The sequence below is a fragment of the Alligator mississippiensis genome, chromosome 7 (assembly GCF_030867095.1).
Source record: "Alligator mississippiensis isolate rAllMis1 chromosome 7, rAllMis1, whole genome shotgun sequence".
Classification (NCBI taxonomy): Eukaryota; Metazoa; Chordata; order Crocodylia; family Alligatoridae; genus Alligator; species Alligator mississippiensis.
In genome coordinates this window covers 14316259-14340690 of record NC_081830.1, presented here as the reverse complement: position 1 = coordinate 14340690, position 24432 = coordinate 14316259, and the positions used below count along the sequence as shown (strand labels likewise).

General features: G+C 45.9%; 2 protein-coding genes across 2 annotated transcripts; both read left to right on the top strand.

The window, feature by feature from the left end:
- Nucleotides 1-463: 463 nt before the first annotated feature.
- Nucleotides 464-1390, top strand: LOC132251787 (olfactory receptor 14L1-like; the record flags this gene model as incomplete). Its single annotated transcript, XM_059731717.1, has 1 exon — nt 464-1390. A coding segment is annotated over one exon (927 nt), but the record flags the coding sequence as incomplete, so codon positions are not given.
- A 13633-nt stretch (nt 1391-15023) lies between these two features.
- Nucleotides 15024-15476, top strand: LOC132251668 (olfactory receptor 14A16-like; the record flags this gene model as incomplete). The annotated part of the gene is made up of 1 exon (XM_059731619.1): nt 15024-15476. A coding segment is annotated over one exon (453 nt), but the record flags the coding sequence as incomplete, so codon positions are not given.
- Nucleotides 15477-24432: the final 8956 nt, after the last annotated feature.

Below are 24432 nucleotides of genomic sequence, written 5' to 3'. Positions count from 1 at the left end.
CAATGGATCTGCACTTCTTGTGAACAGACATGGCCCCATGGACTAGAAAGGAGCTGGAGCAGTTTATGCCAGTGTGACAATGCACTGACACCTTCTCCACTTTCACAGACATGGGAAATGTATGAGCACTAGTGAGTGGCAGTGACAGGGTGTGACAGGGTGACAGGGCAAAAGCTCTGATAAAATACTTTTCCTGCCCACTTTTTCAATAAAATGCCACAATTATACAATTTTTCTTTTTAATGTATCATGAAAAACATTGTCCTTTGGGAACCCTGATTTCTATCAGAAAACTCCTTTTCAACTGAAAATCAGGTGGACCTCTAAAACAATCAAGTCAAGGAGAATAATGGCCAGGAAAATGGTGTTTTTTTTTCTGACACAGTCATTCCCTTTCCCTCCACAGGCATCCAAAGTGGCAAAGTGGATGATGACGTCCAATTGCACCGCGGTGACTGAGTTCCTGCTCCTGGGGTTCTCCGATGCCCTGGGATTGCACATCTTGCACTTGGCCACTTTTCTAACAATATACCTGGCAGCCCTGATTGGCAATCTCCTTGTTATCACGCTCATAGCCGTTGATAGCCACCTCCACACCCCGATGTACTTCTTCCTCCTCAATCTGTCCATCCTCGACATTGGATCCATCTCTGTCATTGTCCCCAAATCCACGGCCAATGCCATTCTGAACACCAGGCTGACTTCCTATTCTGGATGTGTCACCCAAGTTTTTTTTGTCGCCTTTTTCATTCCAGCAGACCTCGCCATCCTCACCGTCATGGCTTACGACCGATACATCGCCATCTGCAAACCACTGCACTATGCAACAGTGATGAACAGGAGAGCTTGTCTGCAAATGGCAGCCATGGGCTGGAGTGCTGCTCTTCTGAACTCTGCCCTGCACACGGGGAACACCTTTAGGCTGCCATTCTGCCACTCCAACATCGTCAACCAGTTCTTCTGTGAAGTCCCCCAGCTCCTTAGGATCTCTGGCTCGGAGGTGTTTACTAGTGAAATTCAGATCCTTATCTTTGGTGCATGTTTAGTTCTTGTTTGCATTGCGTTTATATTTGTGTCTTATATTCAGATATTCACTACTGTACTGAGAATCCCCTCTGAGCAGGGCCGGCACAAAGCAGTTTCCACCTGCCTTCCCCACCTCATTGTTGTCACCTTGATGGCTAGCACTGGTGTGATTGCTTATATGAAGCCTACATCTGGGTCCCCATCAGCTCTGGACCTCATGCTGTCTGTTCTCTATTCTGTGATCCCACCGGTGATGAATCCGGTCATCTACAGCATGAGAAACAAGGACATCAAAGCACCACTGTGGAAACTGCTGAGATGGAAGTGGTTTATTGTGACAAAGATGTCACTTATTCTCCAGTGATTGTGGTTCCACTGAACATCTTAATAGAAACTGAGCTGTTTTAATACTAATTAACTCCACCAGTGTCTATAGTGGAGTTATTATAGAAACAATCAGCTGTGTTATTCATACAGATCTAGTTAACTAATCTCATTTGTGTTTCATTAGGTTTACACCATTTTAAATAACCTCTCTATCTAATTTTTCCCTATATCTCACTGAACTAGTTAGTCTCTAAGGTACCACTCTGTTCTCAGTAATCTTTTTGTATTTGTTAAATTTTATCTTTGATGCTGATATTGTCATTTGTTAGTGCACTGTTGCAACGGTTTTTATATACCTTAAATATTTATAAGATGCCTTGGTGGAGAAAATCACTGGATGTTTGTCTTGTCTGGGTTAAGAAGTTTTCTTGAGGTTTGATTTTTTGAGATCTGGAAGGAGTGTATGAGAAGGTTTAAAAGGGAGTGATAATGGTTTTTAGATAGTAGGTGTCAGTCATTACTTAGGGGCTGGTTCTTTCAGTCATGCTTTCCTTGTACGGGTTTTGTAAGAGTGCTAATGGTTTTCTTCCCCACAAGACTGAAGAGATGGAAACGATTTCCTGTAGGTGTGTACACACTAGAGCTCCTGTGCACGTCATGACTGTACTGATACTGCATTTTGGCTGTCCTTGTATTCCACTATAGGGAACCTGTAGATAGGTAAATCTAGGGATTTAGGCAGCTGATTTAAGTATATCAAGCCCAAATGATGTTCTCACTACTAGTCCCTTAATCCTTTCAGGACCAGTAGCATCTACTTTCACCTTCCCAAGAAGCAGCCTATGCCAAGAATTTCAATAATGCAAATAGTCTGACTTTGTTTAGAATGGATGTGAAAGGAAACTCAGTAGAGACCCCTATCTGTTGCTGTAGAACTGTATTGAAATTGGGACTTGTATTCCTTGGGAGATCCTGTCACGGTATGAAATGTGTTTTTTTTTTTCAAATCAGAGAGAATAATCCACATTTCCCAGAATGCCCCGGAGGACAGCATCCTCCAAAAGAAAAAAAAAATAGCTGAAGTTTAGGTAACTGTCCAGAATTGACACCCAAAAGGGAATTTTGAAAGGTATGAATCAGTTAGTTTGACTGATAGAGACTCCTACTGTTGGGCAATTTGAAGCTAGTTCTGGCAACGTGGTGTTCATACAAGAAACAGAAGCAAGGAGAAGTCTGCGTCGAGCTGAAAGGCAGAGAGGTGGCACAATCTCCATCTTTGGAGGGTCTTAAGACTGGGCTAGACCAAGCCATGGTTGGCATGAGCCAACTGGAGACAGTCTTTCTTTGACTGCAGGTATAGGGATTTGTCTGACCCAGACTGGTGGGGCAAGACTCCCTAGCTCATGATCTCGGGGCTTTAGTTTGAGCAGGAGCTTTGGCATATCATTCAAAATCCCCAAACTTGATTTCAGCCAACACCCAATGCTGGACTAGATGACACCCTGAAGTCCCATCCACCCCTAATTTTCTATGCTTCTATCATTATATGAGAGCAGTGGTGTTGTAAAACTCTGAGGGATGTTTTCCCTGTAGCTAACACTGCTCTAAACCAATGACTGATCTTAGGGTCATAGAAAATTAGGATTGGAACGGACCTCAGGAGATCACCTTGTCCAACACACTCCTCAAAGCAGGGCTGCTCTAAATGTCATCATGTCACTCAAGGCTTTGTCTATCTGGGTGTTCAAAACCTCCAAGGATGGAGCTTCTACCACCCCTCTGGGTAGCCTGTTCCAGTGCTTTACCACCCTCCTAATAAGATTTTTTTTTCCCTAATATCTAAACTGAACTCAAGACCATTGCTCCTTGTTCAATCATCTGCTATCATGGAAAACAACGGCGCTCCATCCTCTTTGTAACCACCCCTGAGGGAGATGCAGGCTGCTATTAAACACCATGTTGGTCTTCTCTTCACCAAACTAAATGAGCCCAGTTCCTTCAGCCTCTCCTCATAACTCATGTAACCTGGTCCCTTAATGATTTTTCCTGCCCTCCAATAGACTCTCTCCTGTCTGTCTACATCCTTTCAGTAGTGGGAGGCACAAAGCTGGACACAGTCCTCCAGATGTGCTCTCACCAGTGCCAAACATGGGGAAGAATCACTTCCTTTGATCTTGTGGTTATGCTCCTGCTAATGCAGCACAATTGCCATTGGCCTTCTTTGCAACAAGGGCACAGTGTTGGCTCATATTCACCTTCTGATCCACTTTAACCCCTAGGTCCTGCTACTTAGCCAGTCAGTCCCCAGTTTGTACCAATGCATAGGATTGTTCCATGCTACATGCAGGATTTTGCTCTTGTTGTTACTGAAGCTCATGAGATTGCATTTCGTTCAATCCTCCAATTTGTCGAGGTCTCTCTGAATCATCGCCCTGCCCTCAAACATATCTATTACTCCTCCCAGCTTGGTGTCATCAGCAGACTTGCTGAGGGTGTGCTGTATGCCATCTTCCCAGTTGTCAACAACAGTATTGAAAATAAACTGGTTCTGGACCCAAACCCTGTAGCCACTCCACTTGATACTGGATGCCAGATAGACGTGGAGGAAGGGGTTGGGGGTGGGGGGAAACCTGGTTCTTACCTATGTAACCATGAGTTGAAATTCCTTCCTGATCCCAATTGTGGGGTTTTGTCTGACCTAGACTGGTGGGGCAGACTGTCTAGCTCATGATCTTGGGGGTTTAGTCTGACAGGAGCTTTGGCATATCAGTCAAAATCCCAAACTTTGATTTCAGTTACCACCCAATGCTTCTAAAGGTAGAAGAAACCCCCCACCCCATGACACATGTAGCAAAAAGAGTGGGGAGAAAATCCTTCCTTATCTCGGGCAGAAAACAGCAAAGACCAGAGGAATTGGAAATAACCAGAGACAAACATGGATGTAGCAATTCCTAGATAATGCCTGACCAATGCTAATCCATCCCCTTGAACACCTCCAATGATTGAGATTGTACAACATCCTTAATCAGTCTAGTCCACTGCCCCATTGGTCCATCAGTGAAGACATTCTCCTGATAACGAATCTGAACCTACTTTATTGGTGTTTTGGATTTTCTCTCTTCTCCCCGTATCTACTCCCCTTTGTCCTGCTTCCCTCTGGCCCTTGCCCCCATTTCTTCACATCTCCAATGTTAACATGTATGTGGACATCATTGCACTTTTCCCCCAAGCTAAGGTCAGTATGTGTCAGCCTCATCTGTTCATCTACCACTTGCTCCCATGTCCTTGGTCCCTCTCTTTCTACCCATGCACCCACCTAGGCTGGTGTGCTCTCCTCCGTGGCAGTACTTAGGAAGAAAGAGCAGACGGGTCTCTAAAGAGGAACACCATCTCACTTCCTAGGGAAGTCTTAGTTAGAGTCCAAACCTGGGAGCTGAGCAGTGGACGGTCCCATGTACAAAGCAAGTGTGATAAATAACAGACTAATACAAAAGTAGGACTGGAAGCAGCTCTGGAGGTCAGCCCCCTAGTCAATGCATCATCTTACCTATGCAAGCTATCCCTTATGAAACCTTGTTTAAACTGTTTCTAAAACGATGCAGACACCCTGTCACACCACTAGAAGGGATATTGCCCACAGTCACTAAAACTACCAAAATTTCCTGCAGGGAAAAGAGGGAGATGAAGACTGTCAGCATCCTGCTCCTGCAAGTGTTTTTAATCACATTCAAGATATAGAAATAAGCCACCAGCCCACTCCACCCCATTACAGAGAAAGGACCCTCATCCCCCATAAGTCTCTACCCATGTGTCTCTACAGTAAACTTCCTTCCTGCTCCCAAATGTGGTGATTGGCAGGTCCCTGGGCGGACACGGAAAACCCTTTATGCTGGGCTGCAGCCCACACCCCATGCTGCTGAGGAAGGCAGGGTTGTCAGGAGAGGGGGGTCCTGACACTGTTAGCAACAGGAGAGGGGAAAAATTATTCCCAACCCAATGTTGCAAAGCCTAGCCACATTGGCCCACTGATAGATGCAGCCTGTTACAAGCCACAGCGAGATCCTCTGACATGTGGTCAGCGCTAGGTCCAATGGGAGACTAAAGACAGTCCTTCTGGCTTCAATATCTGTGAATCCCGCGTGTTTGCCCCTGGGCTCTGCTTCTGAGCTGTGCAGGGCTCTAGGGAAACAGTCCCACAAGACCTCCCAACATACACATAGACAACTCACTGACTGCGACTTCAGTCCCTTCATTACCGTACAGCTTCAAGGCAGCTGGACGCCCAGCTCTTCTTCAGGGACTCATCGTTTTGCATCAACTCCTCTCAGTTGTCCTTCTCAGCGAGGAGTGCACGCCGCCAAGAACTGTGTATCCCTGGCATCTAGATAGCACAGTGATGGGGGGCGAGAGATTGGAGGCAGGAGTTAAATGGTCAGTAATCAAGCTGCCCTAGGATTTAATGTGGGAAACTGAAGACAAAATCATTAAAACAAACACAGTAAGTAATTTATTCAACTCCATAATGTTTGGATTTTAATAGAGAAGATCTTTTATAGAAATTATAATGAATTATTTAAAATCATTTCAGAACTTTATTCTCCATTTGATAACATCTCTACAGTTCTTAGAAAAAGTAAGCAAAGAACTAGTCTCATGAAAAATAGCAGACTTCTGTCCTGAAATGTTTCCCATTTCTACAGTAATGTATGTGAGCGGGGAAGCAGGACAGCAGCCATGCCCTGTGCATCACAACCTGCCCTGGGCGTGGAGCTGCCCTGCTAGCATGTCTCCCTCTTTATCAGTAACCCCTGAAGTGCCAAGAGTCATCTACTTTGCTGGCCACTGAAGATTTTCAGAATAAACTAATAAAGAAAAGGTCAAATAAATTTGAAATACCTGACTTATAAAATATAGAGACCATGCAGGGATTTTGACAGCCCATGCTTATATATATTTCTGAAACTTGAAGCCAGTTTGAACACACAGCCTTGTGCACATCCTGCCAGCCATTTGATTGCAATCTTTCCAGATGACTTAGACCATAAGATGCTGGCTGTGTCTAGGCTCTATGTCCCTAGGAAAATGGAAATACTATGGGATGACCTTTTTGATTTCATAATTAAATGCTCAGCTGCCCATGGGTAAGATTCAGGCACCGACATTCATATAATGATAGGATCTGGGGTTGTAATTATTCCCTTTTCCCACATCACATGGACTTGCAATGGACCTTCACCTCACGTGAACTGACATGGCCCCTTGGACTAGAAAGGAGCTGGAGCGGTTTATGTCAGTGTGATAATCCACTGACAACTACTCCATTTTCACAGACGTGGGAAATGTCACTGACACTCACTAGTGCTCATACAAGGTGTCTACAAAAGCTCTGATAAAATATTTTACCTGTTTGCTTTTTGGCTGCAATGTCTCTATAATCTGATTTTTTTTTTTAAAGTATCATGAAAAACTTTGTCACTTTGGGAACCCTGATTGTTATCACATAACTCCCTTTGAACTGAAAATAAAGCAGAACTCTAAAAAAATCAAGTCATAGACAATTATGCATAAGAAATATGGGTTTATTTGTCTTTCTTCCTCTTCTCCTGACACAGTCATTCCCTTTCCCTCCACAGGCATCCAAAGTGGCAAAGTGGATGATGACGTCCAATTGCACCGCGGTGACTGAGTTCCTACTCCTGGGGTTCTCCGATGCCCTGGGATTGCACGTCTTGCACTTGGTCACTTTTCTAACAATATACCTGGCAGCCCTGATTGGCAATCTCCTTGTTATCACGCTCATAGCCGTGGACAGCCACCTCCACACCCCGATGTACTTCTTCCTCCTCAATCTGTCCATCCTCGACATCGGATCCATCTCTGTCATTGTCCCCAAATCCATGGCCAATGCCATACTGAACACCAGGCTGATTTCCTATTCTGGATGTGTCACCCAAGTGTTTTTCTTCCTCTTCTTCCTTCCAGCAGACCTCGCCATCCTCACCATCATGGCTTACGACCGATACATCGCCATCTGCAAACCACTGCACTATGAGACAGTGATGAACAGGAGAGCTTGTCTGCGAATGGCAGCCATGGGCTGGAGCACTGCTCTTCTGTACTCTGCCCTGCACACGGGGAACACCTTTAGGCTGCCCTTCTGCCACTCCAACATCGTCAACCAGTTCTTCTGTGAAGTCCCCCAGCTCCTTAGGATCTCTGGCTCGGAGGTGTTTACCAGTGAAATTCAGATCCTTATCTTTGGTGTATGTTTAGGTCTTGTTTGCATCGCGTTTATATTTGTGTCTTATATTCAGATATTCACTACTGTACTGAGAATCCCCTCTGAGCAGGGCCGGCATAAAGCAGTTTCCACCTGCCTTCCCCACATCTTTGTTGTCACCTTGCTGGTTAGCACTGGGACGATTGCCCATATGAAGCCCACATCTGGGTCCCCATCAGCTCTGGACCTCGTGGTGTCTGTTCTCTATTCCATGATCCCACCAATGATGAATCCGGTCATCTACAGCATGAGAAACAAGGACATCAAAGCAGCTCTGTGGAAACTGGTGCGATGGAGGTGGTTTATTCCAACAAAGATGTCAGTTATTCTCTAGTGACTGTGGTTCCACTGAACATCTTTATAGAAACAACCAACTGTGTTATTATTACAAATTAATTCCACCGATTCCCATTTTGTTGCTTTAGCACTACACTATATAAAATAATCTCTGTATTTAATTTGAAGCTTATGTCTCCCTGAACTAGTTAGTCTGTAAGATGCTGCTCAGCCCTAGTTACTGTCTTGGTGTCTGTTGAAATTCAGCTTTGATGCTGATAGTGTCATTTGTTACTGCACTGTTGCAACAGCTTGTACATAACTTCTGTATCTCAAAAAATCCCTCTTGGAGAATATCGTGAGATCTTTCTCCTTTTTGTGTTACAATATTTTCTTGAGGTTCGCCTATCTGGGATCTGGAAGGAGGGTCGGAGAAGGTTTAAAGTGGATTGATAATAGTTTTTAGATAGGATGTGTCAGTGAGCACACTGGTGCTGGGAGTCTTAATCATGATTTCCTTGTACAGGTTTTGCAAGGGAGCTAATGGTCTTCCACACCATGCTGAAGGGTTGGAAATGATTTCTTCTAAGTGTCTTCTCACTTGAGCTTCTATACAAATCATGACTGTCGTGATGCTGGATTTAGGTTGCTTTCTATTTCACCCCCTGAAACAGTAGATAGGTGAGCCTGGGGATTTTGGGAGGTGATTTAACTATGTCAAGCCAAAATGGCTTTCGAGCCGCCAGTCCCTCAATCCATTATCCCTTCCAACAAGCAGCCTATCCTATGAAGTCCACTAATTCCAGGAGCATGGCCTTTCTTAGAAATGATGAAGCAGCAAACTCAGTGGAGACCTGAATCTGGTACTGTACAACTCCATGGAAATTGGGATTGCTGTTCCACCCCAAATCCTGCAAAATATGAACTGTGTTTTGCTTTCAAATCAGATAGAATAATCAACATTCCCCAGTGAAAAAAGAGTTTCTACCAAAAAAAAAAAGTAGAATAAAAAGTTTCTCCTCCAAGACAATACTGCTAGCAATTTAGAAAGCTGTCCAGAATTGACACTCAAAAGGGCAATTTTCAGAGTAAGGAATTGGATTGTTTTGACTGATATGGACACACAGTTTCAGTTTCCTAGTAGCTCGGGTCAGGAGGGACCTGAACAGATCATCTCGCCTGACACCCTGCCACAGGCAGGAATGAATGCTGGGTTCACAAGACCCCAGACAGGTCATCATCCAACCTCCTCTTGAATTTGTCCAAGGTAGGGGCGAGGACCACTTCCCTGGGAAGTTGGTTCCAGATTGTGACCACCCTTTTGATCTCCAACCTAAACCTGTTTTCCATCAGCTTATGACCATTGTTCCTCGTCAACTCAGGTGGTGCTGGGGAGAACAGGGCTCTGCCTATTTGCTGTTGATCCCCCCTGATGAGCTTGTAGGCAGCCACCAGGTGCCCCCTCGGCCTCCTCTTGCTGAGGCTGAACAGGTTCAGGTCCCTCAGCCTCTCCTCGTAGGGCCTGTCCTGCTGCCCTCTCACCAAGTGGGTGGCCCTCCTCTGAACCCTCTCCAGGCTGGCCTGAAGTATGGCGCCCAGTACTGGACGCAGTACTCCACCTGTGGCCTGACCAAAGGCGCATAGAGGGGGAGCATCCCCTCTCTGGACCGGCTTGAGATGCACCTTTGGATGCATGACAAGGTATGGCTGTCCTTGCTGGCTGTGGTCTGGCATCGGTGGCTCATGTTCGTCTTGGAGTCAATAATGACTCCAAGATCCCTTTCCACCTCTGTGCTTTCAAGAAGGAAATTCCCCAGCCTGTGTGTATGCTGTGGACTCCTTTCTCCCCAGGTGCAGCACCCTGCATGTGTCTACGTTGAACCCCATCCTATTCTCACCTGCCCACTTTTGTAGTCTGTCTAAATCTAGTTGCAGCCTCTCTCTCCCTTCGAAGTGTGTCCACCTCGCCCCACATCTTAGTGTCATCAGCAAACTTGGAGAGCGTGCTTTCCACCCCCTCGTCCAATTTGGGCAATTTGCAGCTAGTTTTGGCAATGTAGTTTACATACAAGAAATAGAAGAAAGGGAAATCCTATTGAGAGCTGAAATGGAGAGAGGCTGTGGAATTGCCAACCTTGAAGGTTTTTAACACCTGGATGGACAAAGTCATGGTTGGCACGATCCAATTGGAGATGGTCCTTCTTTCAGCAAGGGGTTGAACTAGAAGACCTCCTTAAATTCCTTCTAAGTGTAATTGTCTACGTTGTCTTTCTATGCACTTGTCCTTACTGAACCTCATGATATTTCTTTTGGTCCAATCATCCAGTTTGTTGAGGTGTCTCTGAATCCTAGCCCTACCCTCCAGCATATCTACTACTCCCCCCAGCTTGGTGTCACCTTCAAACTTGATGAGGAGTGACTCCATCACATCTTTCAGGTCTTTGATGAAAATATTGAAATAGGCCCCAGGCCCAACCCTAGGGACAGTCCACTGGATATCACCTGTCACCTAGACAGTGACCCATTGATTCCTACCCTCTGAGCTGAACCAATCAGCCATTTTCAATCCACCTCACAGTCCATTCAATCCATACTTCCTTGGCTTGCTTGTAACAATATTGTTGGAGACTGTATCCAAAGGCTTGCTGAAGTCCAGGTATAGAGCATTCAGAGCTCTCCCTACATCCATAGGGGCAGTCATCTCTTCCCTCAGATTGGTCAGGCATGATTTGCCCTTAGTGACTCCATGCTGACTGTTCCTCATTACCTTTGTCTCCTCCAAGTGCTTCCAAACAGATTTCTGGAGGACCCACTCCATGATTTCTCCAGGAATGAGGTGAGGACAACTGTTCTGTAGTTCCCCAGATCCTTCTTCTTCCCTTTCTTAAAGATGGGCACTATCCCTGCCCTTTTCCAAATATCCAGGACTAAAACCCAAAAACAAACGTAAAAGAAGTGGAAATGTGGAGAAATGGCAAGGGAGGAGGGTAAGAGTATTACTCATTCCAGCTGGGATGAAATCAGGAAGGGCAAAGTGCTGTTGGAGTTGCAGGTAGCCAGGGATGAGGAAGGAAACAAGATGAATTTTGACAAGTATGTCAGCAACCAGAGGAAGATCAGGGAAAGCGTTGGTGCCCTGTTGAGTGGTGGAAGCAACAGAGTGACTGATGATGTGGAAATGGCTGAAGTGCTCAACGCCTTTTTTGACTTCAGTCTTCACACGCAAGGTCAGCCCCCAGACTGTTGCACTTGGCAGCACATTTTGAGGGAGAAGATGAGCAGCCAATACTGGCAAAAGTTCAGTTGAGGGTCTATTTAGAAAAGCTGGACCTGTACAAGTCCATGGGGCCAGAAACAAATGCACCTGAGGGTGCAGAGGGGGTTGGCTGATGTGCAGAGCTGTGCAAAGAAACAGGCTTCCTCAGGTGTTTGAATGGAGAGGTGGCAGTCCTAAACGTGTAGTTGTAGAAAGTGCCCAAACCGCAGGTGTTGGAAGCTGGAGAAGGAGATGGCCCTCCTGAGTTCCCCTACAATCAGAGAAAAATAGAGCTAGAAGGGGCCCCTGGATGTCATCTACTCCAACCCTCTGCTTGAAGAAGGACCATTGCTATCCAAAGGCAAAACCTGTCTAAAATGTTACTAAAAGTGCACAGCAACCCCCTTCCATTGGAGGATGGGAAACCCTGCCATGGTCCTCGCCATCTGACCATAAATTGAAATTACTCCCTGATCCCAAATACAGGGATTCATCTGACCCTGAGTGGAGGGTCCTGATACCCAATCTAAACCTACTTTTACTGGTGTTTTGGATTCACTCGCTTCCCCCCTTCTCTTCTCCCCTCTGTCCTGCTTCCCCCAGCCCTTGACCCCATTCCTTCACATCTCCCATAGTACCATGTAAATGGACATCATCCCACCTTTCCCCCCAGCTCCAGTCATTTTGTGCCACCCTCATCTGCTTGTCTACCACATGCTGCCATGCCATTGTACCCTCTCTTTCCACACCTGCATCCTCCTGGGCTTGTGGGCTCTCCTCCATTATAATCCTTAGGAAGAAAAAGCAAAGAGAACTGGAAAGATGAACACCATCTCACTCCCAGGAGACGTCTTAGTTAGAGTCCACATTGGACAATAGACCCAGGGATGGTCCCATGTACAAGTCAAATGTGATAAATCACAGAGTAGCACAAATGTAGGACTGGAAGCAGCTCTGGAGGGTGGTCCAGCCTCCTGCTCAAGGCAGCATCTTCCCTATCCAAACTATCACATATGTAACCTTATTTAAACTGGTTTTAAAACCATGCAGACACCCTGTCACACCACTACAATGTATATTGCCCACAGACACTATAACCACTGAAATCTGCCACAGGTAAAAGAGGGAGATGAAGACTGTCCGTGTCCAGCTGCTGCAAGGGGTTTAAAACACCTTCAGGAGATGCACATAAAGCAGGCATGCCCTGTAGTACAGAGCAAGGACCCCCATCTCCCCACAAGTCTCCACCCATGCCACTCTGCAGTAAAATGCCCTCCTGCTCCCAAACGTGGTGACTGGCATGACTATGAGTGGCCCAGGGGCAGGGAGGGTAGACCTTTTAGGTGTGGCTAAATACTGCCAATTAGCAGCCAGTACTGACTGCTTGTGAGAAAAGCAGGGCTGTGGGGTGAGGTGAAGCTCGACACTTGTAGCAACGGGAGGGAGGAAAAATCCTTACCAGCCCCATGCGGCTATTAGCAAAGCCCAGAAACATTGGCCCACGGATAGAAACGGCCTAAGTTAGAAGCCAGAGTGAAGTCCTCTGACGTGTGATCAGCAATAGGTCAAATGAGAGAATCATGACAGTCTTTCTTGGCTTCAAAATTACAGATTTCATAGACGTTAGGGCTGGAAGGGACCTTGTCAGATCATTGGGTCCAGCCCCTTGCCCAAGGGGCAAAGGTAGGGGCAAAGGATCCCAGCTTGGTAAGCATCCAAATGTTTCTTAAAGGTGATCAGAGCTGGTGCTTGCACCACCTCGGGGGGAGTCTATTCCAGTGACTCGGTGAATCCGTGTCTAATCAGTGAATCCAGGGGTGTTTGTCCCTGGCCTCTGCTTGTGAGCTGTGCAAGGCTCTAGGGACCGAGTCCCATGAGCTCTTAGGAAAGATGCATAGAGAAAACACTGCGCTGATGCTTCGGTCCTTTTATTCCAGCAAGGCTCCATGTGAGCTACACCCAGAGCTCTTTCTCAGAGAGAAATCATTTCGATCTCCCCCTCTCCGTTCTCTCGTGGAGTGAGGGGTGGATGACTGCGAAACCCATGCCCCTGGCATCTCGATAGTGCAGTGATAGGGGGACAAGGGATTAGATACAGTAGAAGACAGTCAGTAACCAAACCGTCCTGGCGTTCAAGGATCTAATGTAGGAAACCGAAGACAAAACCATTAAGATGAGCACAGTAAGTAAAATATTCAATTCAACAAAGTTTGGGTATTGAGGCAGAGGAACATTTGGAACAGAAATATAAATTACAATTAAGAATTGTTTGAGAGTCTTATTCTCCATGTAATAAAATTTCTTCAGTTTGTCAGACAAGTAAATATGTTTAAAAAAAAATGCAGATTTTCCATTTTCTACACTAGTATAACTGAGGTGAGCGACCAGGGCAGGAGCCCCAGGCAATGCCTTTGCAGAAGGGTGCAGAATTAGAGCTCTCATCTGCATCTCAACGTCCCTGGGCTTGGAGCAGCCCTGCTAACATGTCTTCCTTTTTATCAATAATCCCAGAAGTACTAAGGATAATTTAGTTTCTTGCCCACAGAGGGATTTCAGCTTCAGCAAATAAAGAAAAGATGATCTTTTCAGATGATCAATCATGATCAATTTTTTTTTTAAATAGATGAGTTACAATACTTGAAGCAAAACTGGGGTCTTGATAGCCCATGCATATACATATTTGTGAGACTGGTTTGCAATCAAGTGGCTGGCAGGACGTGAACAAAGCTGTGTGAAATCTTCCCAGATGACTCAGAGCTTAAGACATTGGCTGTGTCCATACTATATGTGTCTAGGAAAATGGAAATACAATGGCGTGGCCTTTTTGACTTCATACCTTCATGAGCAGCTCCTTGTGGGTCAGACTCAGGCACCAGCATTCATGAAATGGGCTTGTAATTGTTCTCTTTTCCGAAGCTTTCTCATGGATCGGACCTGAACCTGATGGCGACTGACAGCTCCTTGGACTGCGGAGGACCTAGGCCAGTTTATGCCAGTGTGACAGTGTGTCAGTGCACTGACCAATGCCAGTGTGACAGTTTATGCCAGTGTGTCAGTGCACTGACCAATGCCAGTGTGAAAGTTTATGCCAGCTTATGCCAGTGCACTGACAAATTCTGCATTTTCACAGACATGAGAAATGTGTCCGCTCTAGTCGGTGCCAGTGACAGGGTCTCCACAACAGCACTGGCAAAATAACTTTGCTGCCCACTTTTGGATGAAATGCCACAATATTCGGAAGTGACAAAAACAGTTTCTTAACAATTTTGTTACTTTAGGGGCCTTAATTTTTCATTTAACCTCCCCCCCCCCCGCCCAAACTGCCTTTCAACTGAAAATCAAGTGGCACTATTAAAAAAAATAAGACATGCATGACTGTGGACAGGAAAGCTGGGGTTATTCTCTTGTCTGCTTGTGTCCTCACCACAGTCATTCCCTTTCCCTCCACAGGCATCCCAAAAGGCACTGTGGATGATGACGTCCAATTGCACCGCCGTGACTGAGTTCCTACTGCTGGGGTTCTCCGATGCCCTGGGATTGCACATCTTGCACTTGGCCACTTTTCTAATAATATACCTGGCAGCCCTGGTTGGCAATCTCCTTGTTATCATGCTCATAGCCATTGACAGCCACCTCCACACCCCGATGTACTTCTTCCTCCTCAATCTGTCCATCCTCGACATCGGATCCATTTCTGTCATTGTCCCCAAATCCATGGCCAATGCCATACTGAACACCAGGCTGATTTCCTATTCTGGATGTGTCACCCAAGTTTTTTTTGTTGCCTTTTTCATTCCAGCAGACCTCGCCATCCTCACCGTCATGGCTTACGACCGATACATCGCCATCTGCAAACCACTGCACTACGCGACAGTGATGAACAGGAACGCTTGTCTGCAAATGGCAGCCACGGCCTGGAGCGCTGTTCTTCTGTACTCTGCCCTGCACACGGGGAACACCTTTAGGCTGCCCTTCTGCCACTCCAACATCGTCAACCAGTTCTTCTGTGAAATCCCTCAGCTCCTTAGGATCTCTTTCTCAGAGGTGTTTAGTAGTGAAATTCAGATTCTTATTTTTAGTGCATGTTTAGGTCTTGTTTGCATTGCGTTTATATTTGTGTCTTATATTCAGATATTCACTACTGTACTGAGAATCCCCTCTGAGCAGGGCCGGCATAAAGCGGTTTCCACCTGTCTTCCCCACCTCATTGTTGTCGCCTTGATGGTTAGCACTAGTATGATTGCTTATATGAAGCCCACATCTGGGTCCCCATCAGCTCTGGACCTCATGCTGTCTGTTCTCTATTCCATGATCCCTCCAATGATGAATCCGGTCATCTACAGCATGAGAAACAAGGACATCAAAGCAGCTTTGTGGAAACTGGTGAGATAGAAGTGGTTTATTGTGACAAAGATGTCAGTTATTCTCCAGTGACTGTGCTTCTATGGAACAACTTTATAGAAACAATCAACTGTGTTATTAATACAAATTAATTGAACCAATGCCAGTTGTGTTCCTTTAGTTTTAAATAGCTTCTGTATCTAATTTTAAGCTTGTGTCTCCCTGAGCTAGTTGGTCTCTAAATGCTGCTCTGCCCTAGTTATTGTATTTGTATCTGTTGAATTTTAGCTTTGATGCTGATCCTGTCATTTGTTACTGCACTGTTGCAACATCTTTTACATACCTCCTATATCTCCTTTAATCCCTAGTGGAGAATGTGACTGTTTCTTTCTCTGTTTGGGGTTAAAAAGTAGGGCCTGGATGATTGGACTGTGAGGTGGATAGAAAACTGGCTGTATGGTTCAGGTGAAGGAGTAATAATCAATGGCTCAATGTAGCTGGCAGCCAGTATCAAGTGGAGTTCCCCAGATGTTGGGCCTTGAACCAGTTTTGTTCAATATCATGATTGACGACTGGGAAGATGGCATAAAATGCACCCACAGCAAGTTTGCAGAGGACACCGTGCTGCGGGGAGCAGTAGACACGCTGCAGTGTAGTGCTAGTGTTCAGAGTGAACTAGAGCAATTGGAGGATTGGACCAAAAGAAATCTCATGAGGTTCAACAAGGACAAGTGCAAACTCCTTCGGACGGAGCAGGCTGGTGCTGCTTTGAGCAGGGGGTTGGACTAGATGTGACCTCCTGAGGTCCCTGCCAACTCTAACTTTCTATGACTCCATGATTCTGTGACATCATCTTGTGGTAGGACACTGGGTGCCTGCCACTTTAAGGGCCGAGCCAAGCAGCCAGCAGGTGCTTAATTGTGGCAGCCATTTTAGATCCTTGGCTGCCTATATAAACAGGGCAGTTTGCTGCCAGCAGGCAAGGCAGTAACATTGCCTGGCTGCAAGGCTGCTTGGAGCATCTTGGAGATAAGGGAGGAGCTGTAGGGGATGGTTTGGAGGCTCCTGGTCCTGGGTGTGATCTTAAACTGCACCCTGCCGGGTGTGGGTGGCCTGGTGGGGCTCTGAGTGGTGTGGGAGCCCCCAGGAGATACCAGGCTAGTTGCCCTTCACTGGGGAGGTGAGTAGGCGTGCCTAAGCCCCAGCCTTCACCTTCAGTTGGGCCATATGGCATCAATGTAGGGTAGGCCAGGGCAGCCTCCTACGTTAATTAAGGATTTAATTAATTAGCAACAAGGCATGGCGGGTGAGACAGGTGGGCAGCGTGCCCAGAGGCAGGTGGGAAACTAGCCCTGTGGCTAGCTAGGCACTCCCACTTTGCCACACATCTATATACACTACCACATGACTCTGGGGCACAGATACTTGATCCGTAAGGTGCTGGAACATAATGGCTGCCTATGGAGCCCAGATGGCATGTGTTTTAAACTTAAAGCATCCCTAGGATGTGGCAAAATGTTCTCTTGAGCCTTTCCTCCTAAGGTACTTACCAATAGCCCTTAGAAGAAGGTTAGAGAAAATTGAATAGGACCAGTACATAGCCACTTTAGATTGATCTAACATGTTCTGACACCTTCAGCCCAGGTCACTGGATACAAGTTAAACTTTTTCCAAATATTGCTATTTCATTTTCCCATCTGAAGCCTTAAAATAGTATCAGTAAGGGAAGTAGTATGGAAAACTGTGAGGCACAGGTGAGAGAACATTTTGGGAACGGCCAGCTCAGTTAGTCTTCCTTATGCTGACTCAACCTAACTTAACACCATTAAAGGCCTGCTAAAATGACTGTGATGCAGGATAAAAGGATTCAAACTTAACAGGAGGTCTACACTGTGTATGGTACCACTATGGGGCCAACCCAAGGTTTTTGGGTTGCCTAACTGGTTATTTTTGTGTGTAACCAAATGAAATATTTCCGTTGATCTCTAATGCTAATACTTGTTTTCTCAAGTATGTCATGATTGGTTTTGAGGAAATGAAAACATCCCTTGATGGTTGCTGTTTCTCTAATCACTAAGCCATTGTAGAGGTGTCATACATGACAATATAATTATTTTGGAGTTGAGCCTCGTTTTTGGAGCAGGGTTTCAGTCTTTGAACTGCGCATGAGGAGTGAATTGTGCCCCCCCCCCCCCCGGCCAGACCTTTTTTCTGAGTACAAGATTGGTTATCTTTAAACATTTCAAACAATTAAACTGAATTTAGGAGTCAAAAAGGAATGGCGTGTACTACCGCCTCCCAGAGATCATACAACAACCACGCAAGTGTCATTGTGGCAGGTTACTGCATGTTTGTAATTGCCCCTTGGTTGCCCTTTTCTTTCTCCTCCTTTTTCTGGCAGAAAGCTAACCTTTTTAGGAGCCCTCTCTAACAGGAAGCCTGATCAGTTGTTAAATGAAGTGCTCCTACTAAAACTATACATGCTTCCTGATTTCCTGAGTTATAAATATAGAAAAGAGGGTGAGAAAAAAGGAAAGGAAAAAACAAAGAAGGAAATGAATGGAGTAATCACATTGAATACGATGTTGGAATTTTTGTGATTAATATGACAAATAATGATGAGTAGAAAAAAGAGTGCACAAAAGACTAGCTCAACTACAGTCACTGAGGGTGAACTTCTTTTCCCTTCCTGGGTATGTAGGCAACCTGATTTGGTGATATAAATGACAGATGGGGCTGTCTAAGGGCAAAAAATGCTGCTCAGACACAGGTTGGCATTTATTCGTGGATGTGTAGCTCTCCATGCATGGCCAAATAGTGGTGCAGATTGGACAGGTGCAAGAGTAGCTCAGGCCTATGTGCACACCCCTTGTGCACGCATAACGGCTTCAGACACTTGTCTGTCTTTGAGTCCGTAGAGGAGAGGCTCTGGCACTCATACAGGGAGCTTGAGTTCCTGGTTTCTAGGCCTTCCTTGGTCATGGGGGATTTGGACCCTGGTTTCACCAGTCTCTCATTGCACTACTATAACTATTATAAAAGCCATTCCCAATGCTACTTTTCAAGATGAGCTGCTAATACAGTGATTGATAAAGATGGATAGCGGGCACAATATGGGATAAAGCTTCCACCTCAGTTGGAGCAAAGTTGTCAGCTATAATCTAGGGCCTTCCCCACTCAGGCTAGCGGCCATCTCTCCAGATCACGCACTCTGGCTTGTTCTCTTTCTTCTTACTCGAGGTATTTCCTACATGGCTGCCCAAGGGGCCATATTTAAAAAGGAGTACTGGGGAAAGGGCTGGACAGTGTCTGGCCCTTGGTGTAGTGGTTAGACTACTGTTGTAGGGGGTCAGTGATGCCCAGATCCGAACACCCTCTTCTTGAGGAGGACCCAAGATCTCTGGCTGCCCTTGTAAGTGCCCTAGCCACTCAAGTATTTAAGTGTAATGATGGGGGCTCTTGCACACGTTTTGTTGCTGGTTCATATGCCCAGTTTGTGAGTATATAGTCATGCATAGTCGTCCACACACCCCAGGTACAGCATGCCAGCTTGCACATAAGTGGCATTTTTGGCCTTAGGTGCCCATGTAGGCAACCCAGTTGGTCCTGTGCAAAGTTGATGACATTTCACGCTGAAACATTGAGAAAAGTGGCCATTACTTCACCTCCATACGTAGATTCTAGTTCAGCCTGCCCGAGTCCCTGAAAAAACAGCAATTGCAAAAGGTGAGTGACGCTTCCTCCTCCTCATGTGTTTTTGGTCACAGAGTACCATTTGACTGGAAGACTGAGTCACAAAAAAACCCATGTAATATGGCTTATCAGGTACTTGAGGAGGATGTCTTAGAATCATACTTAGACACCCAGGCTAGGGACAAAAGTTGCACACAAACCGGTATACGTGATCAGAAACTGGTTCAGATCTGTAACTCGGTAGATGTTCAGTGCACATCAGCTGCTTTCAGCATGGCTGAACCCAATTTAAGATGAAACTGGATGGATGCAGACTTAATTGTCTTGCTTACCAGGTCAATCTTAGACTAACTTGCAAAGATTGAATGGATTTGGCCTTGGGCTTTTTGACTGTCTGTACTTTGTCCCAGGCACATTAGATAGACTAGGCACCCGATAGGTGAACTAGAAACTACCCTGGGTGCTTTCGCATTCAGAGATCTGATTTGGTTTCCAGTGACATGATTCTCTTACATTTCAGGACAAAGGGAGTTCGACATTTCAAGTGTGTTTCTGTTGGGGCCTTAACTCTGAATAAAATCGCCCTCTCCAATGACTAGGGACTTCATAAGGACTGTTACACACATTTCCTGTGCAGTTATAACTGTAATTATGATTGTTAACTCCCTTTCAAAACAATACTATTATTGTCAAACTCCAGATCACTAATTCTAATGTCCCTGATGCATTGCATTCCAGGAGATCTTGCTCTTTCACATAACTGATTCAGTTCGAAGGAAAGTGAGACCTTTCTTTTCTTTCTGACGGATACCAGACAGATGGGACCTGGAACTCAGGACGGGAGCCCATCCTTTACATTTCACTTTGTAATTTTTAGCTTCTGTTACCAAGAAGGTGGAAGAGTGCTTGGGGGGGGGGGGAAAACGAGTGCGAGTTCGATTGTATGTCGAGCCTTGAACATGTGGGTGTCTGAACAGGGTTTCAGTGTGGATTTTACTTGGCAATCTCTGCCTAAGTTTTGTTTTCACTTGCATGAATGGAAAAACTGAATCTACTGCCATGGCTTTCATGTGGCTTGCTTAGGAGTTGCAACTCTTCAACTAGGATAAAGTCTATCCATGTAGGAGGGCAAGCTGACAGAGGGATCTTGTTGATTTTATGTGATGTTGAGATCTTCTCTGTTTCCAGATGTTGGTGATGGATTTGCTTGTGCAAGAAGAACTCGCATCTAACAAATAATTTTTGGAAGCGAGCTTGTGGAATAGAGGGAAAACTGTTTTATTTTGTGGGAACTTTTTCAAACTATCCCCCTTCCCCCTGCCAATAAAGACAGTAGCAAATAGATATTTGAAAACATTTAGCTGCATATGAATGCTCACAATTCCCTTAAAAAAGCGCTGAAATCTGTGTGGACACTGCAGTCTCTTAGAATTGAACCCCGCCATGTTATTTTTAAAGTGGATATTTTAGGGAACAAAGGGATGTTTCTTGACAATGTAACTCGGACACAGCTCCTGTTCTTTGTATTGCTTTTTCTCTTGTATCTTGCTTGTGGAATAAAGGGAAAACTGTTTTATTTTGTGGGAACTTTCTCAAACTATCCCCCTTCCCCCTGCCAATAAAGAAAGTAGCAAATAAATATTTGAAAACATTTAGTCATATATGAATGCTCACAATTCCCTTAAAAAAGCGCTGAAATCTGTGTGGACACAACCCCTGTTCTTTGTATTGTTTTTTCTCTTGTATCTTGCCATCCTGGCTAGGAGCGCCCTCCTCCTGCTCACAATTTTTGCTGACCAGAGCCTTCTCACCCCCATGCACTTCTTTTCTTGGAAATCTACCTTTCCTTGAAATTTGCTATGCAGCCAGTATAGTGCCCAAGACGTTAGCCAGATAATTCTTCCAGCGGTGCTCCTGACAGCCTGCTTGATGCACCTGTAGCCGCACACATGGCATGATGTCTCCATCGCGTAGGGAAAGCAATGCTGCAGCTGGAATCATGTCTAGAGGCCCCAGAGAAATTCAGATGCCTTGACTTGCAGATCTAATAGCAGGATTGAAGGATAAATCTTTTGTTCATAGATTGTTTCAAGGCAACCATGACCATCAGCTCCCTGCTTAACAAAGATCAGATGATTCCACTGAGCAAATTCTGCGTACTGTAAAAAAACATATTTATTGTGTATTGCATAGAAATTGGTTGTATACGTGTTAACAACTCTTATACAGCTGTTTGGAGGTCCATTAGTAATGAAAGGAAATGAAACACATTTTTTTTTATAATTATGTAGATGCTATTACTGAGTTATGTGATAAAAAGTTGAAACTCTTCTGTGACTTTAAAAAAAGTAGATAAATATTGCTCTGATGGTCCACCTATTTCCTTGCACATGTATGATCGAATGTCATTTGAAACCTCTGTGTCTAGCTGAACACGTCCATGTATGTCAAGACTGCAGGAACATTTTGATGTGAACTTGGAGAAAAGCATGAAACCATGTACAGAGCAGCCTGAAGAGCAGGGTGTTACCCTGGGAGCGGGAGCCTCCAGAAAGGAGTCTTTATTTCCTTCCTTCTGGCCCCAGACTCCACCAGGGAAGGGGCAGACGAACCCACAACTCCAAGTGCCTGGAGAAGTCCCATAAGCACCAGGTGATGCGCTGGACAGGCCTGGGGAGATCTTCATCGCTCCTGGTGAAGCTCGTTCAGTAGCTAGAAAGGACTGCAAGAGTCCAAGCGCCTTGCGTTCATCTGATTCAACAGAAAAGCAACAAAAAAAAAATAGACAACCCTTATTGATAATGATGAAACTGCTTATTTGGGCCCGTCCAAATGATAGAGTTAAAGAAAAAGGGGGGGGGGCGGGGCTTGGAGCACATTGAAGTGTGAAAGAAAAGTTGCTTTTCATGAAAGTTTTTTTTTTCCATTTTCTTGTACCATCTACACGTTTCCCGGAGCCTGACAAAGGGACTTTGATCCCAAAAGCCTGCAGAAAAGGACGATTTTCTTACCATTTTCCAGTTGGTCTAATAAAAGGTTTCATTTTGGAACCACGAGTTCTGGTTTTTGTAGTTCTTTTTCTATTGGCATTTTGTCCTACCTTTCTGAATGAAAAGTAAGTCTCATTAGTATTTTAACCTTTCCTCTCCCATCAACCTGGAAACAAAGTTTGAAATACTGGAATTTACAGTGAGATGTCTATTCCATTTCCTAATCAGCTTTACATTTACTTTTCAGCGGTTGGATGCATGTGGATATCTGGTTTCCAAAGGAGATCTGTAGGAGACACAATTATCAGTGGGGATGCAGCCCACTGTACCCAGAATTAAATATGCACCTCTGTCTTCAACTCATTTATAAGCCTCAGTGTGGAGAGTGTTGTATTTCCTTGGTTCCTATTTAATTTTCTTTCAGTCTGCACATGATCAGCTGGGTGTCATGGGTTCAAATCCCACCCTTGCATGGTGAGCGGGTCTCTGGGGCCAGTTCTTTACTCGCAGGGCTCCCTGACTCTTCCATTGCTGTGGCCAGAGGCGCTGAGTCAAGAGGCCACATGCACCCTCTGGAAGATGCTCTCCGCTTTCCCCAATATCTCCCACCCCCATCTTTCATACCACGAGGCCAGAATGACTCGCAGCTGTTTGAACTCCACTGGTCCGCTCCGAATCAGGCCCAGAAAATACTCTTATTTGCTATCACGTGGAATTTGCTCCAGGACAGTGGCATCCTCCAGCACTAAATAAAATGGAACTGGAAACCTTGGCTAGTTTGTGAGGATTTATTTCATGGTTCCCCCAATTTTTTACCTTGTTTCCTGTCTCCTGTGCTGTTGGCGGGTCTAGCAGAGGAGCAGGAAGACGGCAACTTCACTGATGAATGCAGCAAAGGAGAGGCAGGGAAGTGCATCAGCCCAAATGCAGAGCCCCTCAAAGCCCTTGCTCCTAACCAGAGCCAGCTGTATCCAACCAGCACGGTTACAAGCCTCTGAAAGAGCCGTTGTCCCTCTTTGGCTCTGACCACAAGTGTCCTGCTTGGCCGGATGCAAACCCAGTTAGCTACCAGCTCTTGGGGGCCCCCAGCACTTCCCTTCCTCCTGCTGGGCATCCCCTAGACCCAAACTGCAGCTGTGCAGCTCATATGAAACCAGCAGAAATTGCTGCAAGCCCTTCTCCCGCTCAGCGCACAGGATTGGACTCACTCGGGGGCAAAGCTCACCTTGATGTCAGGGTGCAGCTGAGCCTGGTTCTGGGGGGCTCGCACAGAGCTTCAGCAGCACCGATCCCGACCCAGAGCCTTTCCGGTGTTGATGTCTCACCTGGCCGCTGCCGGGTCACAGCTTGGCCTGAGCCCCCAAATCGAAGCACCCTGCCCATGGCACCAGTAGAGAACGCAGCACTGATGGTTTGCACTGGGCTGAATGCTTGCAGCAGGGATTGGGGCTCCCGGCCTGCGGCACTGTGGCTGGCCCTGCACCCCTCACCCTCGACAAGAGTAGGAGGCGTTCTGAGCCCAGCTGGAGGGGACTAGTAGCCGCCCACAGCCTTGGTGTTGGAGGGGCTGAGCTTGGGGGAGTTGTGAACTCTGCACTGGCAGAGACCCAGACATCTCTAGGCCATGTCCTTGCCCCAATAGTCCTCAGTCCCAGTGGTCCTAAAAGGGGGCACAGCACCCTGTTAGACTATCACCCCTTCAATACCCTGTGCATCCAGTCCTGGGGCATGTTGCAGAAGCAGTTTTTGAAGGTAACAGCACTGAACTGCTCCTTGCCTCACTCCCTTCTTGTCCTTAAGGAAACATCCCAAAAGGGATACTGCACCACCCCCCATCCCACAGAGCCAGGACTGATCATGCCCCAAGTGCAGGTCATAGCTGTGGAGGATGCTGAGCCCTACAAACCCCCAGTGCCTGCTTGGCAGCTGCATCTCTGCCTTAGCATCCTACGGCAGCATAATCCAAACCCAGCCAGTTAGTTGGTAGCTCAGGGAGAGCTGGGACCTTGGTCCTTAAGATGCATCCTCAGGCCCATTTTGTTCTGTATTGAAAAGCACCCACACCATGCCATTAGAAATAAAGAGCAGGACGTGTACTCAAGGCATTCAGAGAAAATGGTCTGAAGCAAATGGACTAAAAGAACACCAAGAAGCTCACACAGTTTTCTAAGCATTTTCTTTTTATTGGGACCATTTTTTTCTTTGGAGACAAGGGACAGCTGAACTTCAACAGATCGCACCCA